This window comes from Vulpes vulpes, chromosome X (genome assembly GCF_048418805.1).
Source record: "Vulpes vulpes isolate BD-2025 chromosome X, VulVul3, whole genome shotgun sequence".
NCBI classification, from domain to species: Eukaryota; Metazoa; Chordata; class Mammalia; order Carnivora; family Canidae; genus Vulpes; species Vulpes vulpes.
The window spans coordinates 66,819,220-66,839,045 of record NC_132796.1 but is presented as its reverse complement, the minus strand read 5'-3'; the positions used below and the strand labels follow the sequence as shown (position 1 = coordinate 66,839,045).

Below are 19,826 nucleotides of genomic sequence, written 5' to 3'. Positions count from 1 at the left end.
GTTGGCAAATCGAACTTCAATTTAAAAATATATTAAAAAATACAGACAATACATACCTTAAAAAAATAAAATAAAAAATAAAAAAAGACTAAAGACAGAAGTGAACTTCATTGGAGCTGATACTTTATGATAGTACTTTGGTGGAATAACTTTAAATGAAATGTTCTCATTAATTTTAGGGTGCCTGGGTGGCTCAGTCCGTTAAGCAACCAATTCTTGGTTTTGGCTCAGTTCATGATCTCATGGGTCATAAGATCAAGCTCCACTTCAGGTTCCAAACTCAGTGGGGAGTCGGCTTGAACATTCTCTCCCTCTACCCCTCCTGCCACTTGCACATGCACACTCTCTCTCAAAATAAATAAAGCTTTAAAACTGTCACTATTAAGTTGTATTTCTTTAAGGAGCTCAGTGACATGTACATTAATTATGTATACATTACATTAAACTCTGTTTTTTGAGGCAATTAGGAATATTTGAATATAAACTAAGTATTAGATTATACCAGCAATACATTAATTTTTAAGATGCAACAGTGGCATGTGGTTACATTTTTAAAAAGTAATTTTTAGAGAAGGACACCAAAGTATGTAGGAGCAAAATGACATGATATCCCAGATTCGCATTAAAATACTTTAGCAAGGAAAAAATAAAGGCTAAAGCAAATGCTGAAAATCTAGATGACTGCTGGATTGAGGGTAACGGATATATGGTGGTTCATTATATTAACCTCTCTACTTTTTAGTATGTTTGCAAGTTTTTATGTTTTATAAAAAAGGCCATCTTAACTAGCCCATATTATTAAAAGTTTTACTTTTAGCTAGGTGAAAGACCAACAAATTAAGGATAGACAAAAATGTCCTCATAATTTTGACCAAATCTTCACCATAGCATGTGGATATCTATCCCAGAATGACAAATATATTTAGGACCGTACCTAGCATATTTTCTCCCTTGGATGACCACTGGAATCACCAGGTAATTGAATCAATAGCCTTTGGAAAATAATGCATTCCTAATGAATTTGGGATTATTACATAGACCTGTATGAATAGCCACCTAGAAGCTTCTCACATGAAGTAGACACTGCTATATAGGCCTTAACAGAAGGAGAGACTGGTAGACAAATTTGACAGTATTTGGTAGTTTACTCTCCTGAAAGCAAGACAGAAAAACCTTCATTAAAGAAAAGCCTAAGTGTTGATTAGGAACAATTTTGTTTGCAACACTCTTTCATGAGAAAGGGGCCAATACCCTTTCCCCAGGCCACCTCACTTAAAGCAAGCAAATATCAGAATTCTCTTGAATGTCTGCTCAAGCTATAGCCAGAATAAATCAATCAGACTGAAACAGATTCAACCTGATGATATAAGTTTTAAATTAGTATGAGTTCATTCTTTGCTATTTATATTCATAATAAATAGTTATGTAAAAATATAGCTTCCTTTATATGTATCAATTTTGAGCTATCTTCTTACAAGAAGACAATGGGTATCTCCTACAAGATGCCCACTTGGATATCAAGTATATAACTATCATTTCAAGTCACCTGGCCATCATTTCAGTCTCTTCAGTCTTGAGAGAAAAGAGCATATCAAACACCCCAAATCTGATGAAAGAGTTGGTCTCTTCTGCATGCGAGGCTGAATATAGGAATAGGGAAAAGTCGGGTCTTCAATAATAATCAATATGGTGCTAGTGATAACCAGTAATATTTAACCAAATGTGATGATTCATGGAAATTAGCATATATTATGTATGTATAATTTTCAGAGTATCCTGTTATTTAAAGTGTTCTTTGGGACCAGATTGACATACTGCTACTGCCAGAGCTCTTGGTACTTGGAGTGAACTCTAGGTGGATTATAATTATAATAGTTCCAAAAAGGAACAAAAAGAGAAATTGAATAATTTTTCACTTTCAGAGACCCTGAAGCATAATAACTCAGTGCTATAAGTACTTTCTACAATTAGAAGTGATAGGCTTTAAACTTATCTCTAGGTCAATCACCTTAACATATCAGGGACTCATTTTCCTTATTTGTACAACAGCAGTAAGTTACCTGGCAAAGCAGAATGCCAAAGATATCTAATAAACCTTTTTTAACAAAAACTTTAAATGTGTCAGATTTATAAATTGGAAGAAAATTTAGCCCGGTTCTTAAAAAAAAAAAAAAAATACTATAGTGAAAAAAATGTTAGATTCACATCTTATATTCATCCAAAAGAAATAATTATTAGAAGGTCAAAGTATACTCTTCCAATTGGACAAACAGAATAGGGAATCAGTCAACATATAACCATATTATGGATGGCCATTAAACTATCTAACCACAATCACAATAGATTCAGGTAATGTAGGGGGTTAATAGTAATGCTCTATTTTGTATAGCAATACAGAATTTCCTAAATACAACTCATTCATAACTGTTTTATCTAAACCACCTTGTAAAGCCAACCATGCAGACATTATCTCCAACTGGCAGATGTTAATGAAAGGGCTCAAACTCCTGCTATTAAACAGTTCATCACAGATGGCAAGCAAATAAAATATAAAATAGACACTGGAACCCAGGTCCTGTGGTCCTCCATTCAGTATTCTGTTGCCAATAATCTGAAGTCTCCTACTAATAACAATAACATGTTTCTTGGGTTATAAGTTTTCATACATCTTTTCTGCATGGAGGTTTGGGCTCTGTCATCACAAGAATCCAACCAAACAGGAGAATCCAAGGAGTTCTTCTCCCAGACCAGAAGTTTCTTGAATTTCAAAACAGACGAAGGACACAGAGGAATGTACAGATAGGTTCATTTGATAGAGTATTTTTTTTAAGCCTATTTTCAACAACCTACACTCTCAAAATGTCTGGCCTATAGGGAAAGAATTCCCAGCTAATAATCACTTACTGAGTAGTTTTGCACCCAAACACTGGCTTGCAAGTTTTTCAAAAATAGACATAAAGTGAAACCATTGCCCAGAAGCACCTTATAATCTCTGTAGATATAAGATCATCATGTAACATTCAGACTCACAATAGTTATGAGTTCAGAATAAAAAAGAGCCTTTGTAAGCTGAATTAATCAGTGGAGTTTTTAATGAAAGAATGAGGGGATTTCTGAGACACAAGCTGGGCTGTGAAAGGCAGGTGAGATTTATAAAGGAGAAACAAGATGGATATTTCAAATTTGGTCAAGATGTTCAGCATGGGTGGCAAGAAGGTGAGGCAAGGGAGTGGCAGGAGGAAAGTGAAATGCAGAGAAATATGCCAAGTAAATACACAAACTAGTAAATGGATGAGTAGATGAGCTGCAACAAGAATCCAGGTCTCTAAACATCAAACTCTTTTATGCCACTCTGTTCCTCCTAACTGTCTTCTTGCCTCCATTCTGGTACTCCTCTCCAAGAAATTCTCCATTGTATTTTCTTTCTAAAATATAAGCCTAGGGACACCTGGGTGGCTCAGTTGGGTGTCTGCCTTTGGCTCAGGTCATGGTCCCAGAGTCCCAGGATTGAGTCCCGCATCGTGCTGCCTCAAGGAGCCTGCTTCTCCCTCTGCCTGTGTTTCTGCCTCTCTGGGTCTCTCACGAATGAATAAATAAAGTAAACAATAAAGTAAAAAATAAAATACAAGTCTAGGGTGCCGGTTAAGCATCTGCCTTTGGCTCAGGTCATGATCCCAGGATCCTGAGATCAAGTCCTGCATCAGGCTCCCTGCCCAGTGGGGAATCTGCTCCTTTCTCCTCAGCCTTTCCCCTTGCTTGTGCTTTTTGTCAAATAAATAAATAAAATCTTTTAAAACACACACACACACACACAATTCTGATCAGGCCAGTATCCTGCTTAAGTCTCTTCAATGGCCTATTATGGCTTGCATAAAAAAGTTGAAACTCTAAAATAGCATACATGTATCCATCATGATCTGGACTCTCTCTCTCTTCTCTCAGGTCCACCATGTGTATCCTTTGTTTCAGCCATTAAAATCTATGCATAGTTCCTTTATTAGGCATGTTACCATATCTCTCAACTTTTGTAGATGTTCTTTAAACTTAAAAATGCCTTTCCTTCCCCTTCTTCAATTAATGCCTTATTCTTCAAGCCTTGGTGCATTATCATCTACTATGGTAAGCCTTTCCTTGTCACACTCAACCATCCAATTAGATGCTGCTCCACAATATATCACCCTCTTATGCATATTCCTATGATTCCTTATCACACAGCTTTTAATCATTAACTTCCCTGTCTCCCCCACTAGACTATGAGCACCTTTGTATCACCAACCATCAGAATGCCTAGCATGGAGTATGTGCTCATTAAATATTTGTTGCATAAATGAGCTCATTGTGCTCAACTTATCAATTGAAATCAAAACATAATTTACCCAATTATAAAACCAATAACCAAATAGGAAGTTATACAATAACCAAAATATTAACTTCTGTTACATCAAGTTACTAATTTTACTCCACTATCTTAAGAACCAAAGGCTTAGGAATAATACAGAAACACAAAGTCAAAATGCAAAAACATCTAAGAATGTTAAACCAGTCTACACCATTCTACTTTAACAGTCTGGTTAAGTCATTGACTTAAATCTGTGGGATTCAAGATGCATCTCCTTCATAATACTTCTAGAGCTCTACTATATTTGACAAAATACACTCCATGATTGACACCAAACTAATAATTAATCTAAGATTCATTCTGCTTTATGACATGCTACAATCTGTGCCTAACCAAAGAGTTACATAAAATACAAAGCTTTACTACTACCGCATTATTCAAAATGTGAGAAGCCCAGAGAAGATTGCCTTCGGTAAAAATAATTTAAAAAGGGTCATTATGGGATCCCTGGGTGGCGCAGCGGTTTAGCGCCTGCCTTTGGCCCAGGGCGCGATCCTGGAGACCCGGGATCAAATCCCACATCGGGCTCCCGGTGCATGGAGCCTGCTTCTCCCTCTGCCTATGTCTCTGCCTCTCTCTCTCTCTCTCTCTAAAAAAAAAAAAAAAAAAAAAGGGTCATTATGAGGATTCACAGATAAAGAAAACTGAAGTAAGTTCTGTTAATTTTTTTTATTCATGAGAGGCACAGAGAGAGAGGCAGAGACACAGGCAGAGAGAGAAGCAGGCTCCATGCAGGGAGCCCTACACTGGACTCTTCCGGGACTTCCAGGATCACGCCCTAGGCCTAAGGCAGATGCTCAACCGCTTAGCCACCCAGGCATCACAAGTTCTGTTAGATTTTGATTTGATCTTAAACAGAAGTCATTAAAGTCCTGCAATGTCACTTTGAAAAAATTCTAATATCCATCAAAAGGTTAAGATATGAATTAAAGTAGTTCCTCTCTATACAAAACATACCTTCCTTCTCAAGTTTTTCACAACAATGAGAAACAAAATGGAAAGAAATGAATCACAAAAGCCTTACACTGTAATGAATCCACTATAACTACTGTTACTTTTTCCATGTAAGGAAACTTTCATCTTAGCTAATATTATACAGACATTATCTGATTAACTTCTTTTTTACTCCCTGATGAATAATCAATCATTTTTGTGATCAGTACTATTTCCTTTCTCCCTTCATCACTGACCTCCTCCTCTCCCTAGTAACTTGGAGTGGAATCAATTGGCATTTCCTTTACCTTCTCTCTTTGGTTACTCAATAGTTCTTATTCTTCTATAGGTGACAGGTGCCATTGATAAATTGATGAAAACTATGGGACCCACAAATATGAATGTACCTACAAACACTCAAATCTTATAATTTCAGGAGTTTAAGAACCCCTATCCTCCACAATCACCTATCGAAATAATTTCTATGACCATATAGCTCTCTTTTATAATCTCACACCACAGCTCCTTTATACACACACACAATTAAGAACTATTACAGTGATTAATAACATAATACTCAAAATAACAAAATTAAGTCTAGGTAAAGTTTTATCGTACTGGCAATATTTTAAGAACCCCAGTCGAACCCCAACCTAAAAGGCCTCAGAAGAACATGCTGAGCACTTCAATAAGACAACTTAAAATAATGAGTGCGGCATTTTTTTTTTAAAGTCTACCCAAATCATGTCATTTGGTCAATTTGCTTGCCTTAAAATGTGCTGAAATGTCTTCCTAAATGTGTTTTTATTAACTCTGACACATCACTTGTAAAATCATGTAAGGCTCAAAAGTTAATTTCAGCAACAAAGAAAGTTCCAACTGATATTAACAAACTCTTGGATTTAAATACGTATTCTACTATATCAAGCTATGTTCAACACTGAACATTGTTAGCCAGGAAGTGAAAGTGATACCATCTCACAAGGATCTAACTACCTTGTCAAAGCAAGTAAAACAAAAAAGATGGAACAGACAAATACCAAAGGGAAGGGAAAAATATAATCAAGGTGTCAATACTAACAGAGGTAAGTGCTTTCTTGAAAGCACAACTCCTAAAAGTAGAAGGTTCTTGCTGGATGTACCAAACTATTCATGGACACTGAGTTCACTTTTATTTTTGCTTAAACTTTCACTCACTGTTCAAATCACAGATTTGTACTAGGTCAAAAAAATAAAAAGGAAACATGATCACTCTTTTACCACAAACATAAATTTCAAAATCACATCAGATTTCTTAAATAACTAGTGATACCCTCATAAAACCTTTTTATGTTTCATGATGCTGGGGACACCTATCAAACCCATTAACCCTCTGCCAGCATAGACAATTCACAAAGAGCAGTTTCTTCATTTGTATATACTGGGTTAATGGGACACATCAAGTAAGCAACTTCTCAATTTGCCTCAAATTAGGGCAGAACTGGTGAGACTTTAAACTGTTCATTTTAGGGATCCCTGGGTGGCGCAGCGGTTTGGCGCCTGCCTTTGGCCCAGCGCGCAATCCTGGAGACCTGGGATCGAATCCCACATCAGGCTCCCGGTGCATGGAGCCTGCTTCTCCCGCCGCCTGTGTCTCTGCCTCTCTTTCTCTCTCTGTGACTATCATAAATAAATTAAAAAAAAAAAAATTAAAAAAAAAAAAACTGTTCATTTTATTCTACCTACTAGGTCCCTTCCCACACAATGGAAATCTGTATATTTTCTGAAATAATACTTTGATCATCCATTGTCTTCCAGTACAGACAATCCATAATTGAAAGGCAAATTGAACAAGAGAGAAGAGCAACAGGTACATACCAAATGATCAGATGCCACAAGAAAAGGCTTTAGTAATGTCACTATCTCCTCCCCCTCATTATAAATAAGTTGCTGGTTAAAACTGAAAACCAGATGCGGAACATGTGCTTGTACTTCAGATTTAGTCTAAGAACCTTCAAACAGGAGTGTTAACTGAATTGTGCAGGAAAACTATTTCCCTTCATAGCACCAATTATAAACTTTATTGATAAATGTCTGCATATTTGCCATGGTCAATATATTCTGTTAATGCTACCAGTTTTTAAGTTTCACTATTAAACCATTTTCATATTAAAAAAAAAAAAAAGAGGAACCCTTTTAACTGATGAGTTGAAACTCCAGTATTTCCCAACCTAATACCAGGCCCTTTAGATTCATTCCTAAACACACTAAATTAGTGGCAGGAAATTAAGTCAATGGCAGGAAATGCTACCACTGGCTCACAGACTTTTCAGGGCAATGAAACTTGTGCAGCCTTACTGCTTTTGAGAGTTCTTAACTAAGTGGAAGTACTGTACTGAATGCCTATTATATACACAACGGTTGGTGGTGGTATCTCATGGAGCCTCGAACTCCCACGCTTCCCCCACTCTTACAAAGAAATGTTTCTTGGGAGAGCACATGGAAGAGGCAACGGGAAAAAGCGCACGTAGGCGACTCTTCCTTGGATTTCGGGTAAAGTAAAAAGACTAGGAGCCTACGCCCTGTGGTTTTTTTTAGGGTGGGGCTGGTTTGCAAGTCTGTGAGTGGGCTCCTAAGTATTTGGACTGAAAACGAGAGGTTCTCCTGCCCGGACACTAAGCGTTAAAGAGTCAAAACCCAGCAACTGACAGCGGTGGGAAGGAAAGGAATCGCGGGAAGATCTGTGCCCACAAGTTAGACAAACAACAGACCCTACCCAGTACTCGGAGTCTCCCCAAGTTGGGTGGGGCCTTTATCCTTTCCGCTCTGCCTCCCAGAATAAGAGAAAGGGGTTAAGGGGGAGAAAGGGGTGCTCTTCCGCCCCCACGCAGTCTCCGCGCTTCGGCGTGGCCGCTCCTTTAGCGGCTCCCCCAGTAGCACAGCGAGATCGCAGTTAGCCTTGGGAAGGGGCCCCGGGAAGGGGCCCCGGTCCCCCCCACCCCCTCCGTGCCCAACAGCCGATGGATCCCGGGGCTCTCGCTGTCCCCAAGGCCGGCGGGGACTGCGGGAGCACTCACCAATTTGGGTTTGTTTTTCGTTTCCTCTTCGTTGAGGGCCCGGTTCCCCGAGCTCCGCTTGTTGCTCCGGCCCCCACCAGGTTCCTCGCTGCCGCCTCCCGCGCCCGCCGCCGCCGCCCCGGGCTGCTCCATCTTTCTCCGGCCCTAACACCTGTGTCCTGTAACCCCACCTTTCCTCAACTTGGGGAAGCCCCTCGGGGTGGTCCCGCTGCCCCAACTGATCCGGTATCACCTCTTCCTGTGTGAGAGTGTGTCTGTCTGGGGAGCTGGTTCCCGGCTCCCAGGCACCCCCAACGACGCAACACGCCGCAGTTGCCACTACTCGGCGCTGGGGCAAGCCCTGCCCCTGAGCAGCTGCAATAACCGCGGTCGCTGGCGCCGCCGCCCTTAGGGCGGCGTTTAGGGTGCAGGGAAAGTAGGTGACTATCTCTTTAAAAGGGCCTCGACACACGTGATTCATCAAAGTACCCGCAGTCAGCCGCCCGGGCGCCGAAAGCTGCTTCCTACTTCCAGTGCCAAGCGGGCCCCAGCTACTGAGCATGCCCAGCGCAGCGATGGGAGCCAGAAGAAAGGACAGGACTTTAAACTGCTGTTAAGCACGGATTTCACTTCCTTAGGGGCCTAGCGTGAAATGGAAGGGAACTAGTCAAGAGAAAGGAGGTGTAGCCTATTTTAAAGATGGGGAAACTGAGGCCCGTACGGATTCAAGTGTGAGTCACTGGCAGGTCTACCTGAGTATCAGTTCCACTAGTGTAGGCCACAGCACCTTCCCCACAGAGGCCTTTCTGGGGGTGTGGTCCTGCTAAGCTCTGTGGGAGAGGTGGATTGGCAAGACAGCTGGCATCCTATAGGAAAACCACCACTGGGAGTGCTGATTAATCGCCTGGACAGATTGTATGGGTCAAAGTGGAAAGGGGGGTGCTTTGTATTGCTATGATTGCTTTGCGATCAAAGAAATACAGTTGTTCCTTTATTCCCATGCTGCTGGGTAGTAGAAGCAGCAGGCATCCACTACTTAATCTTGGGGGAAGAGAAGCAGTTAAGGCTCTTTAACCAAAGCACCTATAGAGAGTTAGCAATTGGACTGAGTGCTATTTTCAGTTTCTGGAACTAGTTTAGGTTCAGGGTTGGGAGAAAGATCATGTGTGTCAATGCTTTGTTTAAAATGTAAATCTCTAGACAAATGCTAGGTATTTTTGTGCAGCAGCTGCAGGTACTGTAAGCATTATTAGTCGTTAGTGCTTGAATTGTCAGGAAGAGGCCCATGCTATATTTCTAACATCTTTTCTAAACAGGGCCTTCTAAAAATAGTGTTTACACTGAGAACATTACAGAGGAGTGCAGGATTCGAATGAACAACCATCATAGAATAAGAACACATATGCTAGAGAAGCCTGAAATGTAAACTCAGATACTATTAACATGTCCATATGCCTGTTATCCAGATATCTTCAGGCTATGATTTCTTTTGCCCTCCCCTTCAACCTAAATTCAGCTATGCTGAATCTAATTGCTTTATGAGCATATTGATTGAAAGAGCAATAGGATAAATTTGACCATGCTATAGATATGATAAGGCAATTAACTGGAAGAGTAGAGTGAAAAGAACCTTATATATCTAAAAACAGTTTTAATCCTGGCTTTGTCATTGTCACTTTCTTTTTAAGCATGCAGGTGGTATACTACCCAAAAATAGCACAGAAGAGGAAATACATGCTCTCAGACAGGATGAACAAGGAACCCTAAGGTAAATTTGCTTGGCCAAAGTTTCTGTCTTGAAATTTTTTTTTTTTTTATTTTTTTTTTTTTCTGTCTTGAAATTTGATGTATATTTTGAATAAGACTCACTATATGCACACAACCATATATTATTTAAATTATTTAAATGTTTCTCCTCCTGAAAAATTGAGTAAAAATGCATGCTACAGAAAGACATGATCTATTTGTCCAATGCTTTCATCTAATTTCCTGTTTAAGAGATGTGGATACGGGTGAGAATCCTCCAAACTCAAACATGGCTCAATAATCTGCGGGTATTTATTAAGCTCCTTAAGGTATACCAGGTGCTATACAGAGTGATTTGAGTTAGAAGGATGAAGTGAACAGACTCTCTGCCCTTTAGAACCTCATAGTCTACTGGGAGAGACAGACCATTAAAGAACTGCACTTCAATACAACAGATATGAGCAGGGAGCTCTTAAGGTACATGAGGGAAGTAAACCACCAGAATTTCAAGGTTCCAAGATGCCTTCCCAAAGAGAATGATGTTTGAGCTAAGTCTTAAGGATATAATTAAAGTTCGTATTTGTTGACAGCCTACTGTTAGGTACTGTGCTAGGCATTGTACATACAATAGTGAACAAGACAGATGTGGCTTGCTCTTATAGGGCTTTCAGGCTATTGGAAAGCATATTAAACAAAACTGTGTTGAGCAATCACAAGGCAAAGAGAGTGAAGAGCATTTTGGGCCAAGGAAAAGACAATAACATGTGCAGCAACCCTATGGTTAAGAAATTGAGGACATCTAGGGGAAAAGGCTTCTGTTGCCAAGAGAAGTAGAACAGATAAGCAGTTTCCAGATCATGAAGGATGTGTAGGTCTCATTGGTGTGGTTTTAAAAGGGAGAAGGTGTTGTAATGCAAATAACTTCTGTTTGTAGTGTGTATATAGACTTGAAAATGTATTGACATTATTTTGAATATAAAGTTGAGTTTCACTCTCCTCAGACCAAGTGAAGCTTTATTTTAAATCCAGTTAGAGGTATGTGTAAAAGATGCATAATCTTTACTGCAAGAACTGAAGAAGTCTCTTCCTGATATGGCTTACATTTGACTTTACTATGATTATCTCAGCCCCATCTTCATTCTTGATGTTTGTTTTTTAGCATTTTGCTTTAGTTAATGTAAACAGTAATTAAGCAAACACCCTTCCTCCCTACATCAGGGTCAGTGGTCTCTCTTGGAGGCTAACACATGAAAAAAACCACTGCTGTCCTACAAGGATTTGCCTACTGATTATGAACCAGGCACTTCACCAATACAGTCCTAGGGCTGATCTAATTGCACCTACATTCCTTTATTTTTACCTTCCTGGGACACACATATAGCTTGGTGGATGTAGAAACATCTTTTCTTTCATGCTGAAAAAAGAAGGAGGCTACTAACATCAGGATATCAAAAGTTTATGTTAGACTCCCTGACCTCATGATGTCTCCCTCTGGCTTCTCAGGAGTTTAGCACCCAGTTAACATTAAAAACTGAGCCCTAGAAGAAAAGAAAGATAAAAGGCTGCTAGGCTCTGTCTTTCTTCAAATTGACCTCAGAGTCATTTGTTACCCCCAGAGGTTTCTGATGAGCCTCATAGTATCCCTCTTGCTTTCTGTGTCTCCCTTTGGATGAATGTTCTCTTCTAAACCATCTGGGTCATTAATAGAGAAATGAAAGGAAACATGGATTAGACAAAAATGAGACATAACCACCATTAGGATCGTGGAAAAACATTTGTGATATAAAGTTTGTCTAAGAGTCGGCAAGTATTTATCAAGCATATACTATGTGCCAACACCAAAATAGATGCCATGCAGAAAAAAATACCAAACATTCTGCTATAATGTCATATATGTCTTCCTGAAGAATTTCCTGTTCTATAGAATTGCACACTGAGAAGAACAGGGATTCTATGGAAACATGGTTAGGGAAGATCACTTAAAACCAATGCAGCTTTATAATCAGAGCACTAATGAAAACAATAACCATTTTAATAAAAACATTAACGAGGTTAAATCTCCACTGGCATTTGCTCCAGCATCACAACCCTCAGTGCTTAGTAGCTAGCCGTCATGCTTCCTCCTTCCTGATGTGGATCCTTAAGGGCATTCACTTTTAAGATATTATCTTCATCAGAATTAAAATCTAGTTGAGGAGCACCTGAGTGGCATAGTCGGTAAAGCTTCTGACTTGGTTTTGGCTCTGTTCGAGATCTCCTGGTCCTGAGATCCAGCCTAAAATTGGGCTCCACAAGGAATCTGCTGGAGGTTCTCTCTCTTCCTCTCCCTCTGCCCCTCCCACTTGTAATAGCGCTCTCTCTCTCGCTCTCTCTCAAATGAATAAATATTTTTTAAAAAATCTAAATGAAGAGTACCCAACTTTTTCAAAAATGTGGTAAAATTTCTTTACAACATCATTATCAGTAATCACAGCTTCACCAGCTGGGTGTTGAGGCTTTTTTTAATTTTTTATTTTACATAAACTCCATGCCACATGTGGGGCTTGAACTCACAATGGGTGTTGAGTTTTATAAGTTCTTCATATATTTTGGATACTAATCCTTTATCAGATATGTCATTTGCAAATATTTTCTTCCATTCTCTAGGTTGCCCTTTAGTTTTGTTGTTTTTTTCCTTTGCTGTGCAGCAGCTTTTTAATGCAAGGAACTTACAGGTTGTTGGAAACACTAAACCAGTCATACTGAAAGGGCAGAGTCTGGTGCAAGATTCTTCTTTTTTTTCTAAAAGTCTTCATATATCGTTAGGACTTAAGCTTAATTGTGAGAAAGCTTGTTCCTCATCACCTCAAAACTTAAAGTGCTAAGAAAATTCACATGTAAACCAACTGGACTTCCACCTTATTTTGACATGATTCTCCTATTTACCAATTGCTAATGTGGTATTCATGGTACACAAACACTTGTAATGAAACATTGTAAAATAGAAAATCTCTGCTCTCAATAGCTATAAAATCTATTTAAGAAAACAACAAATTTGTGAAAGGGTAATTGAAAATTATCTGCCTAACTTAGAGATACTGAATCTAAATTCAACATGACATGATAAAGAGGTAAGATTGGTTGGACCTAGAATAGATGAAGAAGTTTTGAAGGAGAATGTAGAACTTGAGCTGCCAAGCTATGAAGCAGAAATCAGATGTGAACAGGCAAAGCAAAGAAAGGAAGTAAGGAAAAGACAGCATATAGAATGGTCTGGAAACAATACTGACCAATAATGTTGAGGAGCCAGTGGAGCTTGAGTAGAATGGTGAGAACATAGATGTTGAATAATAGTCGGAAACATACTTGTCCCTCTGGCATTTTCCCAGCATGTAAGCAGCTTTGAATATAAGACACAGTGGTAGTAATGGGTTAGGATATTTAGCAGGAATGTTACAAAATAAAGAAGTAAGGAGCTGGTCTGGCCCCTGGCATGCAGAATAACTTTTTATTCTTTTCCTAAATTTAAATTCAAGTTAGTTAACGTAAAGTGTAGTATTGGTTTCAGGAGTAAAATTTAGTGATTCATCACTTACATATAACACTCAGTGCTCATCCCAATAAGTGTCCTCCTTAATGCTCATCACCCATTTATCACATCCCTCTACCCACCTCCCCTCCAACTACTTTCAGTTTGTTCTTTATAGTTAAGAATCTCTTATGATTTGCCTCCCTCTCTGTTTTTATTTTTCCTCCCCTTCCCCTGTGTTCATCGGTTTTGTTTCTTAAATTCCACATGAGTGAAATCATATATATATTTCTCTGACTTCTTTCATGTAGCATAATACACTCTAGTTCCATCTACACCTTGGCAAATGGCAAGATTTCATTCTTTTTTATGGATGAGTAATTTTCCATTGTACATTTTTACCACATCTTCTTTATCCATTCTTCAATCAATGGACATAGGCTGTTTCCATAATTTGGCTATTGTTGATAATGCTGCTATAAACATCAGAGTGCATGTATCCCTTTGAATTAGTATTTTTGTGTTCTTTGGGTAAATATCTAGTAGTGCCATTGGTAGGTTATAGGGTAGTTCTATTTTTAAGTTTTTAAGGAACCTCCATACTGTTTTCCAGAGTGGCTGCACCAATGTGCATTCCTACCATAAGTGTAAGACAATTCCCCTTTTTCTGCATCCTTGTCAACACTTGTTCTTTCTTGTGTTGTTGATTTTAGCCATTCTGAAAGGTATAAGGTGATATCTCATTGTAGTTTTGATTTGTATTACCATGATGATCAGTGATGCTGAGCATCTTTTCACATGTCTGTTGGCCATCTGTATGTCCTCTTTGGAAAAATATCTATTCATATCTTCTGCCCATTTTTTAACTGGATTATTCATTTTTTGGGTGTTGAGGCTTTTTTAAATTTTTTATTTTACGTAAACTCCATGCCACATGTGGGGCTTGAACTCACAATGGGTGTTGAGTTTTATAAGTTCTTCATATATTTTGGATACTAATCCTTTATCAGATATGTCATTTGCAAATATTTTCTTCCATTCTCTAGGTTGCCCTTTAGTTTTGTTGTTTTTTTCCTTTGCTGTGCAGCAGCTTTTTATTTTAATGAAATAAGAGAAAAACAAATACCATATCATTTCACTCCTATGTAGAATCTAAGAAACAAAAGGGAAAGGAGCAATGGGAAAAAAAGAGAGGCAAACCAAGAAACAGACTTTTGACTAGAAAGAACAAACTGTTACCAGAAGGGAAGGGAGTGGAGGAATGGATTAAGTAGGTGGTGGGAATAAGAAGTGCACTTGTGATGAGTACCAGGTGTTGTGTGGAAGTATTAAATCACTGTATTGTGCACCTGAAGCTAATATTACACTATTAACTAGAATTCAAATAAAAACTTAAACAAATAAAGGAACAAACTGTTCCTCTCCATAGATTATATACAGGAAACAAAGAAAAAGAATGAGTAGACAAGAATTACTAAAATGTTGGTGCAAGGAAATAAAAACCTAGTAGCAAACTGGAAGATAGTATCTCAAGGTATTTGTCTTTTACAGCCAGAGCCATGCCAAGGATCCTGGTACCTAAAAACTAAAGGGACTAATTACAGCAGGACAGGAAAGCTAAGAAGCTTCCTGAAGTCACCAACAGGAAGAGTCTGGGCAGGCTAGTAAAGCAGAAAGAAGGATTGTGTAACAGTAGGCAGTAATCAGGCAGACAGCTAGACTCTAAAAGTCCAGTAATGGATGTCCTGGCAGGCAGGCAGAGAACAGAATCCAGTCTGGCAGGCAGATAAGGAGGAATCCAGTGATGGAGATTAAGATTAAGAAACAAATTAGTAATCTTTTAAGAGGTCTGGCAAGATACTGCTATACAAGGCAGGGCACCAGGCCTAAAGAAATTAGCATAACATGAAATCTTCAAAGAGAGGCAGATACAGACAGGCAAATAAAAGATGGCAACAAAGACACTCAGTTTCTGTAACTCCTCTGTGAGATCACAGTAGGACCAGAAGTAATAGGTCCACTTGATGCTAAGCCATCAAACTATTAAAATACTCTTCTTTGAATCCTCTCTGACTACGGACAAGATTGGTCCCAATGGAGGAAAAGTAGACAAGAAAAGGCCTGGAAAAAATAATGACCAATAATGGTCACTTACCTGAAGTATAAAGGTTAATGTGTTCAGTTGTGATGATTACAGGGATTGGAGCTGGAAGCCAGCTAAAACATAGCCCCACAAAAATTAGTCCAAAAGACTCTAGGGCCAATTTCTCCTTTTGGGGAAAGTGTTGAGACTAATAGAGGCTGAGAATTCCCAGATTCATGCCACCTATGGTTTTATACAATATACTGAAAGCCAAGCCTTTGAATTTTATATGGAAAATATGTTGCTAACAAAGAACAGACTTCCCTGCTAACCAAAGTCCCGAAGCCCCAAAGCAATTGTCAAGAGTGCCTTAACAGAACATAAATGGTAATTGTCCAGTCCTTAAGTTAGTAAGACATAGGTGTAGTAATAAACAGTGAGGGGAAACTTTCAATTTACTTGCTAAATTACATGGATCAGAGAAACACACATTAGTGTTAATAAGGATGATATTTAATAGTTAATAGGGATGCTATATAAATAAATTAGTATGTATAAACAGTCTCTTGAAGATAAATGTAGCTTAAAAGTGAGACTAAAATTATGCAACTAAAATCTATTGTCTCTTTTACCTTGTGATTTATTTTCTGACCTTTTCAAAATATAATTATGAAAATTAAAGAAGACATGTTTGACATCTGTAAATAGTAACTTGTTTTCATATCTAGGCATGAGTAGTTAGACAAGTCTTAGAAATAGGTTTATTTTGGGGCACCTGGGTGCCAGAGTTGGTTAAGTGTTGGACTCTTGATAATCAGCTCAAGTCATAATCTCAGGGTTGTGAGATCAAGCTCTTCTCTCTTTCCTTCTCCCTCTTCCCACCCACCATACATGCATGCACTCTCTCAAAAAAGTTTGTTTTATGTATTCTCCCACATAAATTTTAACAGCCTTATTGAGATATAATTCACAAATCATACATTTCACCCTTTTAAAGTGTACAATTCAGCAGTTTTTAGCATATTCACAGTTGTATAACCATCACTGCAATCAATTTTAGAATATTTTCGTCACACCAAAAAGAATCTTGTCTTTAACTATAACCCCTCTTCAGTCCTCCCAAACTACACTCCTCTCAACCCAAGGCAACAACTAATCCACTTTATATTGTAGATTTCCCTATTCTAGACATTCACATAGATAGAATCTCATAATGTATGGTGTTTTAGTAACTGGATTCTTTCAATGAGAATAATATTTTCAAGGTTCAACCATTCCACATCAATTTTTATTTGTTCATTATTACCTATTTGTTTCTCAGACATAAATACAGATCAGTTATTTAAGCCACGTCCCCTGCTATACACACAATGACAAGCATATACCTTACTTACAATTGCAAAGAGTTGATATTCTCATGTGAACACCAATCTTGTCCTTCCTCTCCTGGCAAAAGCAGGAAATTTGGGGTTTGATTTTTCTATACAATGATATAATAGAAGAATTTCTTTCTGACGCAGGGCCTGGTGTCATGGAAATGACCACAAACACCATATTTAATCAAGTATATATTATGTACCAGAACAACTTTTAGAAGTTTATATAAACTAAGTAAGGGGATCCCTGGGTGGCTCAGTGCTTTAGCACCTGCCTTCGGCCCAGGGCGTAATCCTGGAGTCCCAGGATCGAGTCCCACGTTGGGCCCCTGCATGGAGCCTGCTTCTCCCTCTGCCTGTGTCTCTGCCTCTCTGTGTCTCTCATGAATGAACAAATAAAATCTTAAAAAAATAAACTAAACAGGACAACCCAGAAACCAATTACATTAAATTACATATTACCTAACATAGTAGTGGCGAATACATAGTTCTTATTTTTAAGTCTTCCACTTCACAATATTATTTTTCATAAGATTTTATTTATTTATTTCAGAGAGACAGAGTAAGTAAGAGGGCAGGAGCAGGGGCAGTGGGAGGGGGGGCTGAAGGAGAGGGAGAAGCAGACTCTCTGCTGAGCAGGGAGCCTGACATGGGACTCAACTTGGGGCTTGATCCCGGGACTCCAGGTAGACACTTAACTGAGCCACCCAGGCGCCCCATTCCAATATATTAGAAGCTAAAATGTGCATCTACATTGGCATCAGATTCATTCATAAAGCCTTCTTTGAGATATGCACATTAATTTTTAAGAAAATTTTTGGAAAAGACCTTTGATCACTGGGTAATTTCTTGAGTACTAGACATGAGGATATCCATTTTATTGCTGCTTTTATTTATTATTATTTTCTTTACAAATAGCCCCATAACACTGGGTTTCTGCTGCATTCAAAACAAAAACTAATGTGAGCTGCCATCTCATCAGTACTAGCAGCTTCACCTGACACCCTGATATAATATAATATAATATTATATAAGGGTAGAACTCCCTCTAAATCCTATGAACCAACCCTGCTTTGCATCAAAACTTTCATCCTTTAATCATTCATCATCTTGTTATTTTATACCATCAAAATGCCTGAAAGTCTTGGCTTCAATATTGGCCAAATTAAAATACACAAGGCTGAGCTTAATCCCAAATCTACAGAATAAAGCATTTCCATTGCAGGTAAAGCTCTATATGTGATCTTCCAATAATATATGACTGTCTTTAGATTACTTTTTCTTTTTACAATATTTTTGATGATTAAATGTGATGTAGGACTATAAAATAATATTTTAGCTAGCATATTGGAACTTAAACATATAATTTTAATTATGTTAACAACCATTGAGTAGTAAATATGTCCAGGGCATGGTGCTAAGGATACGTGAATGATAATACTATTCATGATCTCATTTGACTTAGGATATATACTCAAGCCAATTGATAAGAACTCATCTGACTGAAAAAGAATATTACAGAACTATAAAGGAGGAAGAGAATGGGGAAGGTCTTATGGAAAAGCTGTGCCTTTAAATATCAGGACCCTAAAAGTTGGAAATGAGAGGAAAGTGCTTTTAAGGGAAAGGGAACGACATGGGTAAAAAATTAGAGAAAGGAAAATGTAGGCTAGGTTTGGAAATTGAATAGACATCTAATGGAGCTGAAGGTTCGATTTTATGATTATGTAATGAAAAGTAAAGCTAGGAAAGAGGCACTAAATCAGGAAGACTTTGAATGCCATGCTGAAATTTATTCTGTAACTGTAGAGAGTTGACAGAAATATATGAACAGGAAAAACACGATTAGACCTGTGTTTTAAGAACAATGCTCTGGCATTAGTGTTTAGAATGGTTTATAGATGAGAAACTGGAAGCAAGGAGATAAATTAGGACACCACTTTCAAAAGTCATTCTCTTATTGGAGAATGAGTATGTTAGCTCAACCTGACTGCCAGTTATAGGAACCTGACTTAGTGCAGATATCCAGAATAGTCCAGAGAAGGAGGAAGTAGAAAAGTGAGTCAAGGTAAAACCTGCTAAGAAAAACCAAGAGTCAAAAAATAAACATAGTGCAAAGGACTAAAGTCCCTATTAAATTTGGCTTGTGGATCCAAGAGTTTATAAGTTACAGCCAGGATCATTACTAGGTGTCTTAAGGGAGGAAGGAAAATCAATGGTAAACAGCATGGAGGCATCCATAGCTTAACTTGATGGTTGGTGAATATGAGATGCATTATTGAGTTGGGCTGGTTCAAGGGACCCAAAGCAGTTAATAATATATGTCAATGATAGATATGCAATAATAAGACTATGATTTAGAACAGTAGAAGAAAGATCGGAAAGATGGGAACAGACTTCACAGGTCATATTTATAGGATTTAATGACCTGATATAGGAAATGGGGGGATGGGAAAAGTAGAAGGTGATTCTGAGGTTTCAATACTGAGTTACAGGGAGAGTGATAATTTTGCAATGCAAATTGGGAATTAAAGAGGAGAAATATATTTTGAAAAATATAATGCTGAGTGCCTACAAAATGGGTGACGGGCACTGAGGGGGGCACTTGACAGGATGAGCACTGGGTGTTATTCTGTATGTTGGCAAATTGAACACCAATAAAAAATAAATTTATTATTTAAAAAAAAGTATGCAGATGAAGACATCATTAGACATTAGATCTTGTGTTTCTGAAAAAGTTTGGAGA

At 38.3% G+C, this 19,826-nt stretch overlaps 1 protein-coding gene across 6 annotated transcripts in view; it reads right to left on the bottom strand.

The window, feature by feature from the left end:
• Positions 1-19,826, bottom strand: part of DIAPH2 (diaphanous related formin 2) — a 1,085,411-nt gene that overhangs the window by 1,041,011 nt on the left and 24,574 nt on the right. For 2 of the 6 annotated variants that reach the window (XM_072744404.1, XM_072744407.1), the window contains exon 1: positions 8,389-8,920. The exons of 1 other annotated variant lie outside the window; for it this stretch is intronic. In XM_072744404.1, coding sequence (XP_072600505.1) covers positions 8,389-8,520 — 132 coding nt within the window. In that variant the 5' untranslated portion in view covers positions 8,521-8,920. Of the gene's footprint in view, positions 1-8,388; positions 8,921-19,826 lie in introns of those variants that run through there. 3 more of the 6 variants (XM_072744405.1, XM_072744408.1, XM_072744406.1) reach the window with 3 other exon arrangements.